The 17,495-nt window shown below is 46.6% G+C and overlaps 1 protein-coding gene across 1 annotated transcript in view; it reads left to right on the top strand.

Annotated features, from left to right (window-relative positions):
- Positions 1 to 1,270: 1,270 nt before the first annotated feature.
- Positions 1,271 to 17,495, top strand: part of LOC110494792 (dual specificity calcium/calmodulin-dependent 3',5'-cyclic nucleotide phosphodiesterase 1B) — a 77,383-nt gene continuing 61,158 nt past the window's right edge. The window contains exon 1 of the mRNA XM_036950902.2: positions 1,271 to 1,889. Coding sequence (XP_036806797.2) covers positions 1,837 to 1,889 — 53 coding nt within the window. The 5' untranslated portion in view covers positions 1,271 to 1,836. The remainder of the gene's footprint in view (positions 1,890 to 17,495) is intronic.

Here is a 17,495-nt window from a genome sequence, read left to right on the forward strand (position 1 = left end):
AGAGTAGTATCAGCCTCCACACTGGAAGAGTAGTATCAGCATCCACACTGGAAGAGTAGTATCAGCATCCACACTGGAAGAGTAGTTTCAGCCTCCACACTGGAAGAGTAGTTTCAGCCTCCACATTGGAAGAGTAGTATCAGCCTCCACACTGGAAGAGTAGTTTCAGCCTCCACATTGGAAGAGTAGTATCAGCCTCCACACTGGAAGAGTAGTATCAGCCTCCACACTGGAAGAGTAGTTTCAGCCTCCACACTGGAAGAGTCACACTGGAATAGTAGTTTCAGCCTCCACACTGGAAGAGTCACACTGGAAGAGTATTATCAGCCTCCACACTGGAAGAGTAGTATCAGCCTCCACACTGGAAGAGTAGTATCAGCCTCCACACTGGAAGAGTAGTTTCAGCCTCCACACTGGAAGAGTAGTTTCAGCCTCCACACTGGAAGAGTAGTTTCAGCCTCCACACTGGAAGAGTAGTTTCAGCCTCCATACTGGAAGAGTAGTTTCAGCCTCCACACTGGAAGAGTAGTTTCAGCCTCCACACTGCAAGAGTCACACTGGAAGAGTAGTTTCAGCCTCCACACTGAAAGAGTAGTATCAGTCTCCACACTGAAAGAGTAGTTTCAGCCTCCACACTGGAAGAGTAGTTTCAGCCTCCACACTGGAAGAGTAGTTTCAGCCTCCACACTGGAAGAGTCACACTGGAAGAGTAGTTTCAGCCTCCACACTGAAAGAGTAGTATCAGTCTCCACACTGAAAGAGTAGTTTCAGTCTCCACACTGGAAGAGTAGTTTCAGCCTCCACACTGGAAGAGTAGTTTCATCCTCCACACTGGAAGAGTAGTATCAGCCTCCACACTGGAAGAGTAGTATCAGCCTCCACACTGGAAGAGTAGTATCAGCCTCCACACTGGAAGAGTAGTTTCAGCCTCCACACTGGAAGAGTAGTATCAGCCTCCACACCTGAGATGTTGTCGTTGTTATGAGAAATGTGCAGAATTCAAAGAAACTGCTGTCCTGTGTTGTAATGTAACATGAAGCCTCAGGTTATCGTTGTATGTTTTCATTTGACATGTACGGTTGATTTGTTTTTCTGGGTAATCGAATAGCAGTTTGAATTGTTGTGGGTGGCTTTGGAGGACAGTATACATTGGTTTATTTTGGTTTGGTCACTACAGGTCCTGTAGTGAAAAAGACTTTGGTCTGTGCTCTGCCAGTGCAGTGGAAAATTCTCATTGGGATTTAGAGTACACACACTGCCTTGAAAGCATAGCAGTCAACACCCCATCAGTGAAGTTGGCTCGGTTCTCTATTTTACTCTCTCCCTCTCCTTCCCCCCATCTCGCTCTCTCTCGCTCTCTCTCTCTCCCACTCGCTCTCTCAACTCTCTCTCTCTCAACTCTCTCTCCTTCCCTCATCTCTTTCTCTCGCGCTCTCTCTCTCTCTCCTTCCCCCCATCTCTCTCTCTCTCTCTCTCTCTCTCCCTCTCTCTAACCCTGCTTCCTTCACATAACTTACACACTTTGGCCTAGACCTATCACAGTTCAGTTAGGTCCCCACAGATGGGTGCAAGCTACGCAGGCTGGGGTGTACCAAAAGTGTTTCTCGGGACAGAAAACCTTGGGTGGTTCTGTTGAACAGTAGGCTATCTGAGAGACTTTTTTACTATCTAGATATTTTCAGGAGAGTGTACTCTCTCTCTCTCTCTCTCTCTGTGCTTTGTGTCACTACGCCTGAGCTCTGTGCTTAGGATTGTAAAGGACAGAACCATTGGGTTGTGCAGACAGTGTCAAACTGTGGGTCTGTAAGGGCTTTGCCTTACTGTGACTGTGGGTGGATGGCTGAGCTGGTGAGAGTGAGGAAGAAACACCTCCAGATGCCTATCTCCAGGTAAGAGAAAGGAACTCTGGGAAATGGGAACAGGATGGGAGAAGTGGTAATGCATTTCCAAACTTCATTAAGAAGTGTAAACCTTTCCTGTTTGTGATAAGGTAGGATTTAGGAGGATATTGTGACATGCTGAGGTTACTGTGACATACTGAGGTTACTGTGACATACTGAGGTTACTGTGTGTACTGAGGTTACTGTGTGTACTGAGGTTACTGTGTGTACTGAGGTTACTGTGTGTACTGAGGTTACTGTGTGTACTGAGGTTACTGTGTGTACTGAGGTTACTGTGTGTACTGAGGTTACTGTGTGTACTGAGGTTACTGTGTGTACTGAGGTTACTGTGACATGCTGAAGTTACTGTGACATGCTGAGGTTACTGTGACATGCTGAGGTTACTGTGTGAACTGAGGTTACTGTGTGAACTGAGGTTACTGTGTGAACTGAGGTTACTGTGTGAACTGAGGTTACTGTGTGAACTGAGGTTACTGTGTGCACTGAGGTTAATGTGTGTGCTGAGGTTACTGTGTGTGCTGAGGTTACTGTGTGTACTGAGGTTACTGTGTGTACTGAGGTTACTGTGTGTACTGAGGTTACTGTGTGTACTGAGGTTACTGTGTGTACTGAGGTTACTGTGTGTACTGAGGTTAATGTGACATACTGAGGTTACTGTGTGTGCTGAGGTTACTGTGAGTGCTGAGGTTACAGTGTGTGCTGAGGTTACTGTGACATACTGAGGTTACTGTGACATACTGAGGTTACTGTGACATACTGAGGATACTGTGTGTACTGAGATTACTGTGTGTACTGAGGTTACTGTGTGTACTGATGTTACTCTGTGTACTGAGGTTACTGTGTGTACTGAGGTTACTGTGTGTACTGAGGTTACTGTGTGTACTGAGGTTACTGTGTGTACTGAGGTTACTGTGTGTACTGAGGTTACTGTAACATACTGAGGTTACTGTGACATACTGAGGTTACTGTGACATACTAATGTTTCTGTGACATACTGATGTTTCTGTGACCTACTGAGGATACTGTGACCTACTGAGGTTACTGTGTGTCCTGAGGTTACTGTGTGTCCTGAGGTTACTGTGTGTCCTGAGGTTACTGTGTGTCCTGAGGTTACTGTGTGTCCTGAGGTTACTGTGTGTCCTGAGGTTACTGTGTGTCCTGAGGTTACTGTGTGTCCTGAGGTTACTGTGTGTCCTGAGGTTACTGTGTGTCCTGAGGTTACTGTGTGTCCTGAGGTTACTGTGTGTTCTGAGGTTAATGTGACATGCTGAGGTTACTGTGACATGCTGAGGTTACTGTGACCTGCTGAGGTTACTGTGACCTGCTGAGGTTACTGTGACCTGCTGAGGTTACTGTGACCTGCTGAGGTTACTGTGACCTGCTGAGGTTACTGTGACCTGCTTAGGTTACTGTGACATACTGAGGTTACTGTGACATACTGAGGTTACTGTGACATACTGAGGTTACTGTGACATACTGAGGTTACTGTGACCTACTGAGGTTACTGTGACCTACTGAGGTTACTGTGTGTACTGACGTTACTGTGTGTACTGACGTTACTGTGTGTACTGAGGTTCTGTGTGTACTGAGGTTACTGTGTGTACTGAGGTTACTGTGTGTACTGAGGCCACTGTGTGTACCGAGGTTACTGTGTGTACCGAGGTTAGTGTGTGTACCGAGGTTAGTGTGTGTACCGAGGTTAGTGTGTGTACCGAGGTTAGTGTGTGTATCGAGGTTAGTGTGTGTACCGAGGTTAGTGTGTGTACCGAGGTTAGTGTGTGTACCGAGGTTAGTGTGTGTACCGAGGTTAGTGTGTGTACCGAGGTTAGTGTGTGTACCGAGGTTAGTGTGTGTACCGAGGTTAGTGTGTGTACCGATGTTAGTGTGTGTACCGATGTTAGTGTGTGTACTGAGGTTAGTGTGTGTACTGAGGTTAGTGTGTGTACTGAGGTTAGTGTGTGTACTGAGGTTAGTGTGTGTCCTGAGGTTACTGAGGTTACCGTGACTTACTGAGGTTACCGTGACATGCTTAGGGTTACCGTGACATGCTGAGGGTTACCTTGACATGCTGAGGTTACTGTGACATGCTGAGGTTACTGTGACATGCTGAGGTTACCGTGACATGCTGAGGTTACCGTGACATGCTGAGGTTACCGTGACATGCTGAGGTTACCGTGACATGCTGAGGTTACCGTGACATGCTGAGGTTACCGTGACATGCTGAGGTTACCGTGACATGCTGAGGTTACCGTGACATGCTGAGGTTACTGTGTGTACCGAGGTTACTGTGTGTACCGAGGTTACTGTGTGTACCGAGGTTACTGTGTGTACCGAGGTAACTGTGTGTACAGAGGTAACTGTGTGTACAGAGGTTACTGTGTGTACAGAGGTTACTGTGTGTACAGAGGTTACTGTGTGTACAGAGGTTACTGTGTGTACAGAGGTTACTGTGTGTACAGAGGTTACTGTGTGTACAGAGGTTACTGTGTGTACAGAGGTTACTGTGTGTACAGAGGTTACTGTGTGTACAGAGGTTACTGTGTGTACAGAGGTTACTGTGTGTACTGAGGTTACTGTGTGTACTGAGGTTACTGTGTGTACTGAGGTTACTGTGACGTGCTGAGGTTACTCTGACGTGCTGAGGTTACTGTGGCCTGCTGAGGATACTGTGGCCTGCTGAGGTTACTGTGGCCTGCTGAGGTTACTGTGGCCTGCTGAGGTTACTGTGACATGCTGAGGTTACTGTGACATGCTGAGGTTACTGTGACATGCTGAGGTTACTGTGACATGCTGAGGTTACTGTGACATGCTGAGGTTACTGTGACATGCTAAGGTTACTGTGACATGCTGAGGTTAATGTGTGCACTGAGGTTACTGTGTGTACTGAGGTTACTGTGTGTACTGAGGTTAGTGTGTGTACTGAGGTTAGTGTGTGTACTGAGGTTACTGTGTGCACTGAGGTTACTGTGTGTACTGAGGTTAGTGTGTGTACTGAGGTTAGTGTGTGTACTGAGGTTACTGAGGTTACAGTGGCCTGCTGAGGTTACTGTGACATACGGAGGTTACTGTGACATACTGAGGTTACTGTGACATACTGAGGTTACTGTGACATGCTGAGGATACTGTGACATACTGAGGTTACTGTGTGTCCTGAGGTTACTGTGTGTCCTGAAGGTACTGTGACATGCTGAGGTTACTGTGGCATGCTGAGGTTACTGTGACATGCTGAGGTTACTGTGACATACTGAGGTTACTGCGACATACTAAGGTTACTGTGACCTACTGAGGTTACTGTGACGTGCTGAGGTTACTGTGACGTGCTGAGGTTACTGTGACGTGCTGAGGTTACTGTGACGTGCTGAGGTTACTGTGGCCTGCTGAGATTACTGTGGCCTGCTGAGGTTACTGTGGCCTGCTGAGGTTACTGTGGCCTGCTGAGGTTACTGTGGCCTGCTGAGGTTACTGTGACATGCTGAGGTTACTGTGACATGCTGAGGTTACTGTGACATGCTAAGGTTACTGTGACATGCTGAGGTTAATGTGTGTACTCAGGTTACTGTGACCTACTGAGGTTACTATGTGTAATGAGGTTACTGTGTGTACTGAAGGTACTGTGACATGCTGAGGTTACTGTGACATGCTGAGGTTACTGTGACATACTGAGGTTACTGTGACATACTGAGGTTACTGTGACCTACTGAGGTTACTGTGACCTGCTGAGGTTACTGTGACATGCTGAGGTTACTGTGACATACTGAGTTTACTGTGACATACTGAGGTTACTGTGACATACTGAGGTTACTGTGACTTACTGAGGTTACTGTGACTTACTGAGGTTACTGTGACCTACTGAGGTTACTGTGACCTACTGAGGTTACTGTGACCTACTGAGGTTACTGTGACCTACTGAGGTTACTGTGTGTACTGACGTTACTGTGTGTACTGATGTTACTGTGACCTGCTGAGGTTAATCTGACATGCTGAGGTTACTGTGACATACTGAGGTTACTGTAACATACTGAGGTTACTGTGACATACTGAGGTTACTGTGACATACTGAGGTTACTGTGACATGCTGAGGTTACTGTGACATGCTGAGGTTAATGTGTGTACAGAGGTTACTGTGACCTACTGAGGTTACTGTGACCTACTGAGGTTACTGTGACCTACTGAGGTTACTGTGTGTACTGAGGTTACTGTGTGTACTGAGATTACTGTGTGTACTGAGGTTACTGTGACATGCTGAGGTTACTGTGACCTACTGAGGTTACTGTGACATGCTGAGGTTACTGTGTGTCCTGAGGTTACTGTGACATACTGAGGTTACTGTGTGTACTGAGGTTACTGTGACATACTGAGGTTACTGTGTGTACTGAGGTTACTGTGTGTACTGAGGTTACTGTGACATGCTGAGGTTACTGTGACTTGCTGAGGTTACTGTGTGTCCTGAGGTTACTGTGTGTCCTGAGGTTACTGTGTGTCCTGAGGTTACTGTGTGTCCTGAGGTTACTGTGTGTCCTGAGGTTACTGTGTGTCCTGAGGTTACTGTGTGTCCTGAGGTTACTGTGTGTCCTGAGGTTACTGTGTGTCCTGAGGTTACTGTGTGTCCTGAGGTTACTGTGTGTCCTAAGGTTACTGTGTGTCCTGAGGTTACTGTGACATGCTGAAGTTACTGTGACATGCTGAGGTTACTGTTGCATGCTGAGGTTTTCTGTGTGTACTGAGGCTACTGTGTGTACTGAGGCTACTGTGTGTACTAAGGTTACTGTGACATACTGAGGTTACTGTGACATACTGAGGTTACTGTGACATACTGAGGTTCCTGTGACATACTGAGGTTACTGTGACATGCTGAGGTTACTGTGACATGCTGAGGTTACTGTGACATACTGAGGTTACTGTGACATGCTGAGGTTACTGTGTGTCCTGAGGTTACTGTGTGTCCTGAGGTTACTGTGTGCACTGAGGTTACTGTTTGCACTGAGGTTACTGTGTGTACTGAGGTTACTGTGTGTACTGAGGTTACTGTGTGTACTGAGGTTACTGTGTGTACTGAGGTTACTGTGTGTACTGAGGTTACTGTGACATACTGAGGTTACTGTGACATACTGAGGTTACTGTGTGTACTGAGGTTACTGTGTGTCCTGAGGTTACTGTGTGTCCTGAGGTTACTGTGTGTCCTGAGGTTACTGTGTGTCCTGAGGTTACTGTGTGTCCTGAGGTTACTGTGTGTCCTGAGGTTACTGTTTGTCCTGAGGTTACTGTGTGTCCTGAGGTTACTGTGTGTCCTGAGGTTACTGTGTGTCCTGAGGTTACTGTGTGTCCTGAGGTTACTGTGTGTCCTGAGGTTACTGTGTGTCCTGAGGTTACTGTGTGTCCTAAGGTTACTGTGTGTCCTGATGTTACTGTGACATGCTGAAGTTACTGTGACATGCTGAGGTTACTGTGGCATGCTGAGGTTACTGTGTGTACTGAGGCTACTGTGTGTACTGAGGTTACTGTGACATACTGAGGTTACTGTGACATACTGAGGTTACTGTGACATGCTGAGGTTACTGTGACATGCTGAGGTTACTGTGACATGCTGAGGTTACTGTGTGTACTGAGGTTACTGTGTGCACTGAGGTTACTGTTTGCACTGAGGTTACTGTGTGTACTGAGGTTACTGTGTGTACTGAGGTTACTGTGTGTACTGAGGTTACTGTGTGTACTGAGGTTACTGTGTGTACTGAGGTTACTGTGACATGCTGAGGTTACTGTGACATGCTGAGGTTACTGTGACATGCTGAGGTTAATGTGTGTACTGAGGTTACTGTGACATGCTGAAGTTACTGTGACATGCTGAAGTTACTGTGACATGCTGAGGTTACTGTGACGTGCTGAGGTTACTGTGACGTACTGAGGTTACTGTGTGTACTGAGGTTACTGTGACATACTGAGGTTACTGTGACATACTGAGGTTACTGTGACATGCTGAGGTTACTGCGACGTGCTGAGGTTACTGCGACGTGCTGAGGTAACTGCGACGTGCTGAGGTTACTGTGACGTGCTGAGGTTACTGTGACGTGCTGAGGTTACTGTGACGTACTGAGGTTACTGTGACATACTGAGGTTACTGTGACATACTGAGGTTACTGTGACATACTGAGGTTACTGTGTGTCCTGAGATTACTGTGACATGCTGATGTTACTGTGACATGCTGAGGTTACTGTGACATACTGAGGTTACTATGACATGCTGAGTTTAATGTGTGTAATGAGGTTACTGTGACATGCTGAGGTTACTGTGACATGCTGAAGTTACTGTGACATGCTGAGGTTACTGTGACATGCTGAGGTTACTGTGACATGCTGAGGTTACTGTGACATGCTGAGGTTAATGTGTGTAATGAGGTTACTGTGACATGCTGAGGTTACTGTGACATGCTGAGTTTACTGTGACATGCTGAGGTTACTGTGACATGCTGAGGTTACTGTGACATGCTGAGGTTACTGTGACATGCTGAGGTTACTGTGTGTCCTGAGGTTACTGTGTGTCCTGAGGTTACTGTGACATACTGAGGTTACTGTGTGTACTGAGGTTACTGTGACGTACTGAGGTTACTGTGTGTACTGAGGTTACTGTGACATACTGAGGTTACTGTGTGTACTGAGGTTACTGTGACATACTGAGGTTACTGTGTGTACTGAGGTTACTGTGTGTACTGAGGTTACTGTGACATGCTGAGGTTACTGTGACCTGCTGAGGTTACTGTGACTTGCTGAGGTTACTGTGTGTCCTGAGGTTACTGTGTGTCCTGAGGTTACTGTGTGTCCTGAGGTTACTGTGTGTCCTGAGGTTACTGTGTGTCCTGAGGTTACTGTGTGTCCTGAGGTTACTGTGTGTCCTGAGGTTACTGTGTGTCCTGAGGTTACTGTGTGTCCTGAGGTTACTGTGTGTCCTGAGGTTACTGTGACATGCTGAAGTTACTGTGACATGCTGAGGTTACTGTGGCATGCTGAGGTTACTGTGTGTACTGAGGCTACTGTGTGTACTGAGGTTACTGTGACATACTGAGGTTACTGTGACATACTGAGGTTACTGTGACATGCTGAGGTTACTGTGACATGCTGAGGTTACTGTGTGTACTGAGGTTACTGTGTGTACTGAGGTTACTGTGACATACTGAGGTTACTGTGACATACTGAGGTTACTGTGTGTACTGAGGTTACTGTGTGTACTGAGGTTACTGTGACCTACTGAGGTTACTGTGACTTGCTGAGGTTACTGTGTGTCCTGAGGTTACTGTGTGTACTGAGGTTACTGTGTGTACTGAGGTTACAGTGTGTCCTGAGGTTACTGTGTGTCCTGAGGTTACTGTGTGTCCTGAGGTTACTGTGTGTCCTGAGGTTACTGTGTGTCCTGAGGTTACTGTGTGTCCTGAGGTTACTGTGTGTCCTGAGGTTACTGTTTGTCCTGAGGTTACTGTGTGTCCTGAGGTTACTGTGTGTCCTGAGGTTACTGTGTGTCCTGAGGTTACTGTGTGTCCTGAGGTTACTGTGTGTCCTGAGGTTACTGTGTGTCCTAAGGTTACTGTGTGTCCTGAGGTTACTGTGACATGCTAAAGTTACTGTGACATGCTGAGGTTACTGTGACGTGCTGAGGTTACTGTGACGTGCTGAGGTTACTGTGACGTACTGAGGTTACTGTGACATACTGAGGTTACTGTGACATACTGAGGTTACTGTGACATACTGAGGTTACTGTGTGTCCTGAGATTACTGTGACATGCTGATGTTACTGTGACATGCTGAGGTTACTGTGACATGCTGAGGTTACTGTGACATGCTGAGTTTAATGTGTGTAATGAGGTTACTGTGACATGCTGAGGTTACTGTGACATGCTGAAGTTACTGTGACATGCTGAGGTTACTGTGACATGCTGAGGTTACTGTGACATGCTGAGGTTATTGTGACATGCTGAGGTTAATGTGTGTAATGAGGTTACTGTGACATGCTGAGGTTACTGTGACATGCTGAGTTTACTGTGACATGCTGAGGTTACTGTGACATGCTGAGGTTACTGTGACATGCTGAGGTTACTGTGACATGCTGAGGTTACTGTGTGTCCTGAGGTTACTGTGTGTCCTGAGGTTACTGTGACATGCTGAGGTTACTGTGACATGCTGAGGTTACTGTGACATGCTGAGGTTACTGTGTGTCCTGAGGTTACTGTGTGTCCTGAGGTTACTGTGTGTCCTGAGGTTACTGTGTGTCCTGAGGTTACTGTGTGTCCTGAGGTTACTGTGTGTCCTGAGGTTACTGTGACATGGTGAAAATACTGTGACATGCTGAAGTTACTGTGACATGCTGAAGTTACTGTGACATGCTGAGGTTACTGTGACGTGCTGAGGTTACTGTGACGTACTGAGGTTACTGTGTGTACTGAGGTTACTGTGACATACTGAGGTTACTGTGTGTACTAAGGTTACTGTGACATACTGAGGTTACTGTGTGTACTGAGGTTACTGTGTGTACTGAGGTTACTGTGTGTACTGAGGTTACTGTGACATGCTGAGGTTACTGTGACCTACTGAGGTTACTGTGACTTGCTGAGGTTACTGTGTGTCCTGAGGTTACTGTGTGTCCTGAGGTTACTGTGTGTCCTGAGGTTACTGTGTGTCCTGAGGTTACTGTGTGTCCTGAGGTTACTGTGTGTCCTGAGGTTACTGTGTGTCCTGAGGTTACTGTGTGTCCTAAGGTTACTGTGTGTCCTGAGGTTACTGTGACATGCTGAAGTTACTGTGACATGCTGAGGTTACTGTGGCATGCTGAGGTTACTGTGTGTACTGAGGCTACTGTGTGTACTGAGGTTACTGTGTGTACTGAGGTTACTGTGACATACTGAGGTTACTGTGACATACTGAGGTTACTGTGACATGCTGAGGTTACTGTGACATGCTGAGGTTACTGTGTGTACTGAGGTTACTGTGTGTACTGAGGTTACTGTGACATACTGAGGTTACTGTGACATACTGAGGTTACTGTGTGTACTGAGGTTACTGTGTGTACTGAGGTTACTGTGACCTACTGAGGTTACTGTGACTTGCTGAGGTTACTGTGTGTCCTGAGGTTACTGTGTGTACTGAGGTTACTGTGTGTACTGAGGTTACTGTGTGTCCTGAGGTTACTGTGTGTCCTGAGGTTACTGTGTGTCCTGAGGTTACTGTGTGTCCTGAGGTTACTGTGTGTCCTGAGGTTACTGTGTGTCCTGAGGTTACTGTGTGTCCTGAGGTTACTGTGTGTCCTGAGGTTACTGTGTGTCCTGAGGTTACTGTGTGTCCTGAGGTTACTGTGTGTCCTGAGGTTACTGTGTGTCCTAAGGTTACTGTGTGTCCTGAGGTTACTGTGACATGCTAAAGTTACTGTGACATGCTGAGGTTACTGTGACGTGCTGAGGTTACTGTGTGTACTGAGGTTTCTGTGTGTACTGAGGTTACTGTGTGCACTGAGGTTACTGTTTGTACTGAGGTTACTGTGTGTACTGAGGTTACTGTGTGTACTGAGGTTACTGTGTGTACTGAGGTTACTGTGTGTACTGAGGTTACTGTGACATGCTGAGGTTACTGTGACATGCTGAGGTTACTGTGACATGCTGAGGTTAATGTGTGTACTGAGGTTACTGTGACATGCTAAAGTTACTGTGACATGCTGAAGTTACTGTGACATGCTGAGGTTACTGTGACGTGCTGAGGTTACTGTGACGTGCTGAGGTTACTGTGACGTACTGAGGTTACTGTGTGTACTGAGGTTACTGTGACCTACTGAGGTTACTGTGACCTACTGAGGTTACTGTGTGTACTGAGGTTACTGTGTGTACTGAGGTTACTGTGTGTACTGAGGTTACTGTGACATGCTGAGGTTACTGTGACCTACTGAGGTTACTGTGACTTGCTGAGGTTACTGTGTGTCCTGAGGTTACTGTGTGTCCTGAGGTTACTGTGTGTCCTGAGGTTACTGTGTGTCCTGAGGTTACTGTGTGTCCTGAGGTTACTGTGTGTCCTGAGGTTACTGTGTGTCCTGAGGTTACTGTGTGTCCTACGGTTACTGTGTGTCCTGAGGTTACTGTGACATGCTGAAGTTACTGTGACATGCTGAGGTTACTGTGGCATGCTGAGGTTACTGTGTGTACTGAGGCTACTGTGTGTACTGAGGTTACTGTGTGTACTGAGGTTACTGTGACATACTGAGGTTACTGTGACATACTGAGGTTACTGTGACATGCTGAGGTTACTGTGACATGCTGAGGTTACTGTGTGTACTGAGGTTACTGTGTGTACTGAGGTTACTGTGACATACTGAGGTTACTGTGACATACTGAGGTTACTGTGACATACTGAGGTTACTGTGTGTACTGAGGTTACTGTGTGTACTGAGGTTACTGTGACCTACTGAGGTTACTGTGACTTGCTGAGGTTACTGTGTGTCCTGAGGTTACTGTGTGTACTGAGGTTACTGTGTGTACTGAGGTTACAGTGTGTCCTGAGGTTACTGTGTGTCCTGAGGTTACTGTGTGTCCTGAGGTTACTGTGTGTCCTGAGGTTACTGTGTGTCCTGAGGTTACTGTGTGTCCTGAGGTTACTGTTTGTCCTGAGGTTACTGTGTGTCCTGAGGTTACTGTGTGTCCTGAGGTTACTGTGTGTCCTGAGGTTACTGTGTGTCCTGAGGTTACTGTGTGTCCTAAGGTTACTGTGTGTCCTGAGGTTACTGTGACATGTTAAAGTTACTGTGACATGCTGAGGTTACTGTGACGTGCTGAGGTTACTGTGTGTACTGAGGTTTCTGTGTGTACTGAGGTTACTGTGTGCACTGAGGTTACTGTTTGTACTGAGGTTACTGTGTGTACTGAGGTTACTGTGTGTACTGAGGTTACTGTGTGTACTGAGGTTACTGTGACATGCTGAGGTTACTGTGACATGCTGAGGTTACTGTGACATGCTGAGGTTAATGTGTGTACTGAGGTTACTGTGACATGCTAAAGTTACTGTGACATGCTGAAGTTACTGTGACATGCTGAGGTTACTGTGACGTGCTGAGGTTACTGTGACGTGCTGAGGTTACTGTGACGTACTGAGGTTACTGTGTGTACTGAGGTTACTGTGACCTACTGAGGTTACTGTGACCTACTGAGGTTACTGTGTGTACTGAGGTTACTGTGTGTACTGAGGTTACTGTGTGTACTGAGGTTACTGTGACATGCTGAGGTTACTGTGACCTACTGAGGTTACTGTGACTTGCTGAGGTTACTGTGTGTCCTGAGGTTACTGTGTGTCCTGAGGTTACTGTGTGTCCTGAGGTTACTGTGTGTCCTGAGGTTACTGTGTGTCCTGAGGTTACTGTGTGTCCTGAGGTTACTGTGCGTCCTGAGGTTACTGTGCGTCCTGAGGTTACTGTGTGTCCTGAGGTTACTGTGTGTCCTAAGGTTACTGTGTGTCCTGAGGTTACTGTGACATGCTGAAGTTACTGTGACATGCTGAGGTTACTGTGGCATGCTGAGGTTACTGTGTGTACTGAGGCTACTGTGTGTACTGAGGTTACTGTGTGTACTGAGGTTACTGTGACATACTGAGGTTACTGTGACATACTGAGGTTACTGTGACATGCTGAGGTTACTGTGACATGCTGAGGTTACTGTGTGTACTGAGGTTACTGTGTGTACTGAGGTTACTGTGACATACTGAGGTTACTGTGACATACTGAGGTTACTGTGTGTACTGAGGTTACTGTGTGTACTGAGGTTACTGTGACCTACTGAGGTTACTGTGACTTGCTGAGGTTACTGTGTGTCCTGAGGTTACTGTGTGTACTGAGGTTACTGTGTGTATTGAGGTTACTGTGACATGCTGAGGTTACTGTGACGTGCTGAGGTTACTGGGACGTACTGAGGTTACTGTGTGTACTGAGGTTACTGTGACGTACTGAGGTTACTGTGACATACTGAGGTTACTGTGACATACTGAGGTTACTGTGACATGCTGATGTTACTGTGACATGCTGATGTTACTGTGACATGCTGAGGTTACTGTGACATGCTGAGGTTAATGTGTGTAATGAGGTTACTGTGACATGCTGAGGTTACTGTGACATGCTGAGGTTACTGTGACATGCTGAGGTTACTGTGACATGCTGAGGTTAATGTGTGTAATGGGGTTACTGTGACATGCTGAGGTTACTGTGACATGCTGAGTTTACTGTGACATGCTGAGGTTACTGTGACATGCTGAGGTTACTGTGACATGCTGAGGTTACTGTGACATGCTGAGGTTACTGTGACATGCTGAGGTTACTGTGTGTCCTGAGGTTACTGTGTGTCCTGAGGTTACTGTGACATGCTGAGGTTACTGTGACATGCTGATGTTACTGTGTGTCCTGAGGTTACTGTGTGTCCTGAGGTTACTGTGTGTCCTGAGGTTACTGTGTGTCCTGAGGTTACTGTGTGTCCTGAGGTTACTGTGTGTCCTGAGGTTACTGTGTGTCCTGAGGTTACTGTGTGTCCTGAGGTTACTGTGTGTCCTAAGGTTACTGTGTGTCCTGAGGTTACTGTGACATGCTAAAGTTACTGTGACATGCTGAGGTTACTGTGACGTGCTGAGGTTACTGTGTGTACTGAGGTTTCTGTGTGTACTGAGGTTACTGTGTGCACTGAGGTTACTGTTTGTACTGAGGTTACTGTTTGTACTGAGGTTACTGTGTGTACTGAGGTTACTGTGTGTACTGAGGTTACTGTGTGTACTGAGGTTACTGTGTGTACTGAGGTTACTGTGACATGCTGAGGTTACTGTGACATGCTGAGGTTACTGTGACATGCTGAGGTTAATGTGTGTACTGAGGTTACTGTGACATGCTAAAGTTACTGTGACATGCTGAAGTTACTGTGACATGCTGAGGTTACTGTGACGTGCTGAGGTTACTGTGACGTGCTGAGGTTACTGTGACGTACTGAGGTTACTGTGTGTACTGAGGTTACTGTGACCTACTGAGGTTACTGTGACCTACTGAGGTTACTGTGTGTACTGAGGTTACTGTGTGTACTGAGGTTACTGTGTGTACTGAGGTTACTGTGTGTACTGAGGTTACTGTGACATGCTGAGGTTACTGTGACCTACTGAGTTTACTGTGACTTGCTGAGGTTACTGTGTGTCCTGAGGTTACTGTGTGTCCTGAGGTTACTGTGTGTCCTGAGGTTACTGTGTGTCCTGAGGTTACTGTGTGTCCTGAGGTTACTGTGTGTCCTGAGGTTACTGTGTGTCCTGAGGTTACTGTGTGTCCTGAGGTTACTGTGTGTCCTGAGGTTACTGTGACATGCTGAAGTTACTGTGACATGCTGAGGTTACTGTGGCATGCTGAGGTTACTGTGGCGTACTGAGGCTACTGTGTGTACTGAGGTTACTGTGTGTACTGAGGTTACTGTGTGTACTGAGGTTACTGTGACATACTGAGGTTACTGTGACATACTGAGGTTACTGTGACATGCTGAGGTTACTGTGACATTCTGAGGTTACTGTGTGTACTGAGGTTACTGTGTGTACTGAGGTTACTGTGACATACTGAGGTTACTGTGACATACTGAGGTTACTGTGTGTACTGAGGTTACTGTGTGTACTGAGGTTACTGTGACCTACTGAGGTTACTGTGACTTGCTGAGGTTACTGTGTGTCCTGAGGTTACTGTGTGTACTGAGGTTACTGTGTGTACTGAGGTTACTGTTTGTCCTGAGGTTACTGTGACTTGCTGAGGTTACTGTGTGTCCTGAGGTTACAGTGTGTCCTGAGGTTACTGTGTGTCCTGAGGTTACTGTTTGTCCTGAGGTTACTGTTTGTCCTGAGGTTACTGTGTGTCCTGAGGTTACTGTGTGTCCTGAGGTTACTGTGTGTCCTGAGGTTACTGTGTGTCCTGAGGTTACTGTGTGTCCTAAGGTTACTGTGTGTCCTGAGGTTACTGTGACATGCTAAAGTTACTGTGACATGCTGAGGTTACTGTGACGTGCTGAGGTTACTGTGTGTACTGAGGTTTCTGTGTGTACTGAGGTTACTGTGTGCACTGAGGTTACTGTTTGTACTGAGGTTACTGTGTGTACTGAGGTTACTGTGTGTACTGAGGTTACTGTGTGTACTGAGGTTACTGTGTGTACTGAGGTTACTGTGACATGCTGAGGTTACTGTGACATGCTGAGGTTACTGTGACATGCTGAGGTTAATGTGTGTACTGAGGTTACTGTGACATGCTAAAGTTACTGTGACATGCTGAAGTTACTGTGACATGCTGAGGTTACTGTGACGTGCTGAGGTTACTGTGACGTGCTGAGGTTACTGTGACGTACTGAGGTTACTGTGTGTCCTGAGGTTACTGTGACATGCTGAAGTTACTGTGACATGCTGAAGTTACTGTGACATGCTGAAGTTACTGTGACGTGCTGAGGTTACTGTGACGTACTGAGGTTACTGTGTGTACTGAGGTTACTGTGTGTACTGAGGTTACTGTGTGTACTGAGGTTACTGTGACATGCTGAGGTTACTGTGACATGCTGAGGTTACTGTGACATGCTGAGGTTACTGTGACATGCTGAGGTTACTGTGTGTCCTGAGGTTACTGTGTGTCCTGAGGTTACTGTGACATGCTGAGGTTACTGTGACATGCTGAGGTTACTGTGTGTCCTGAGGTTACTGTGTGTCCTGAGGTTACTGTGTGTCCTGAGGTTACTGTGTGTCCTGAGGTTACTGTGTGTCCTGAGGTTACTGTGACATGCTGAAGTTACTGTGACATGCTGAAGTTACTGTGACATGCTGAAGTTACTGTGACATGCTGAGGTTACTGTGACGTGCTGAGGTTACTGTGACGTACTGAGGTTACTGTGTGTACTGAGGTTACTGTGACATACCGAGGTTACTGTGTGTACTGAGGTTACTGTGACATACTGAAGTTACTGTGACATGCTGAGGTTACTGTGACGTGCTGAGGTTACTGTGACGTACTGAGGTTACTGTGTGTACTGAGGTTACTGTGACGTACTGAGGTTACTGTGACATACTGAGGTTACTGTGACATGCTGATGTTACTGTGACATGCTGATGTTACTGTGACATGCTGAGGTTACTGTGACATGCTGAGGTTAATGTGTGTAATGAGGTTACTGTGACATGCTGAGGTTACTGTGACATGCTGAGGTTACTGTGACATGCTGAGGTTACTGTGACATGCTGAGGTTAATGTGTGTAATGGGGTTACTGTGACATGCTGAGGTTACTGTGACATGCTGAGTTTACTGTGACATGCTGAGGTTACTGTGACATGCTGAGGTTACTGTGACATGCTGAGGTTACTGTGACATGCTGAGGTTACTGTGACATGCTGAGGTTACTGTGTGTCCTGAGGTTACTGTGTGTCCTGAGGTTACTGTGACATGCTGAGGTTACTGTGACATGCTGAGGTTACTGTGTGTCCTGAGGTTACTGTGTGTCCTGAGGTTACTGTGTGTCCTGAGGTTACTGTGTGTCCTGAGGTTACTGTGTGTCCTGAGGTTACTGTGTGTCCTGAGGTTACTGTGTGTCTTGACG

Source organism: Oncorhynchus mykiss, chromosome 17 (assembly GCF_057628025.1).
Source record: "Oncorhynchus mykiss isolate SJ-2025 chromosome 17, ASM5762802v1, whole genome shotgun sequence".
Taxonomy (NCBI): Eukaryota; Metazoa; Chordata; class Actinopteri; order Salmoniformes; family Salmonidae; genus Oncorhynchus; species Oncorhynchus mykiss.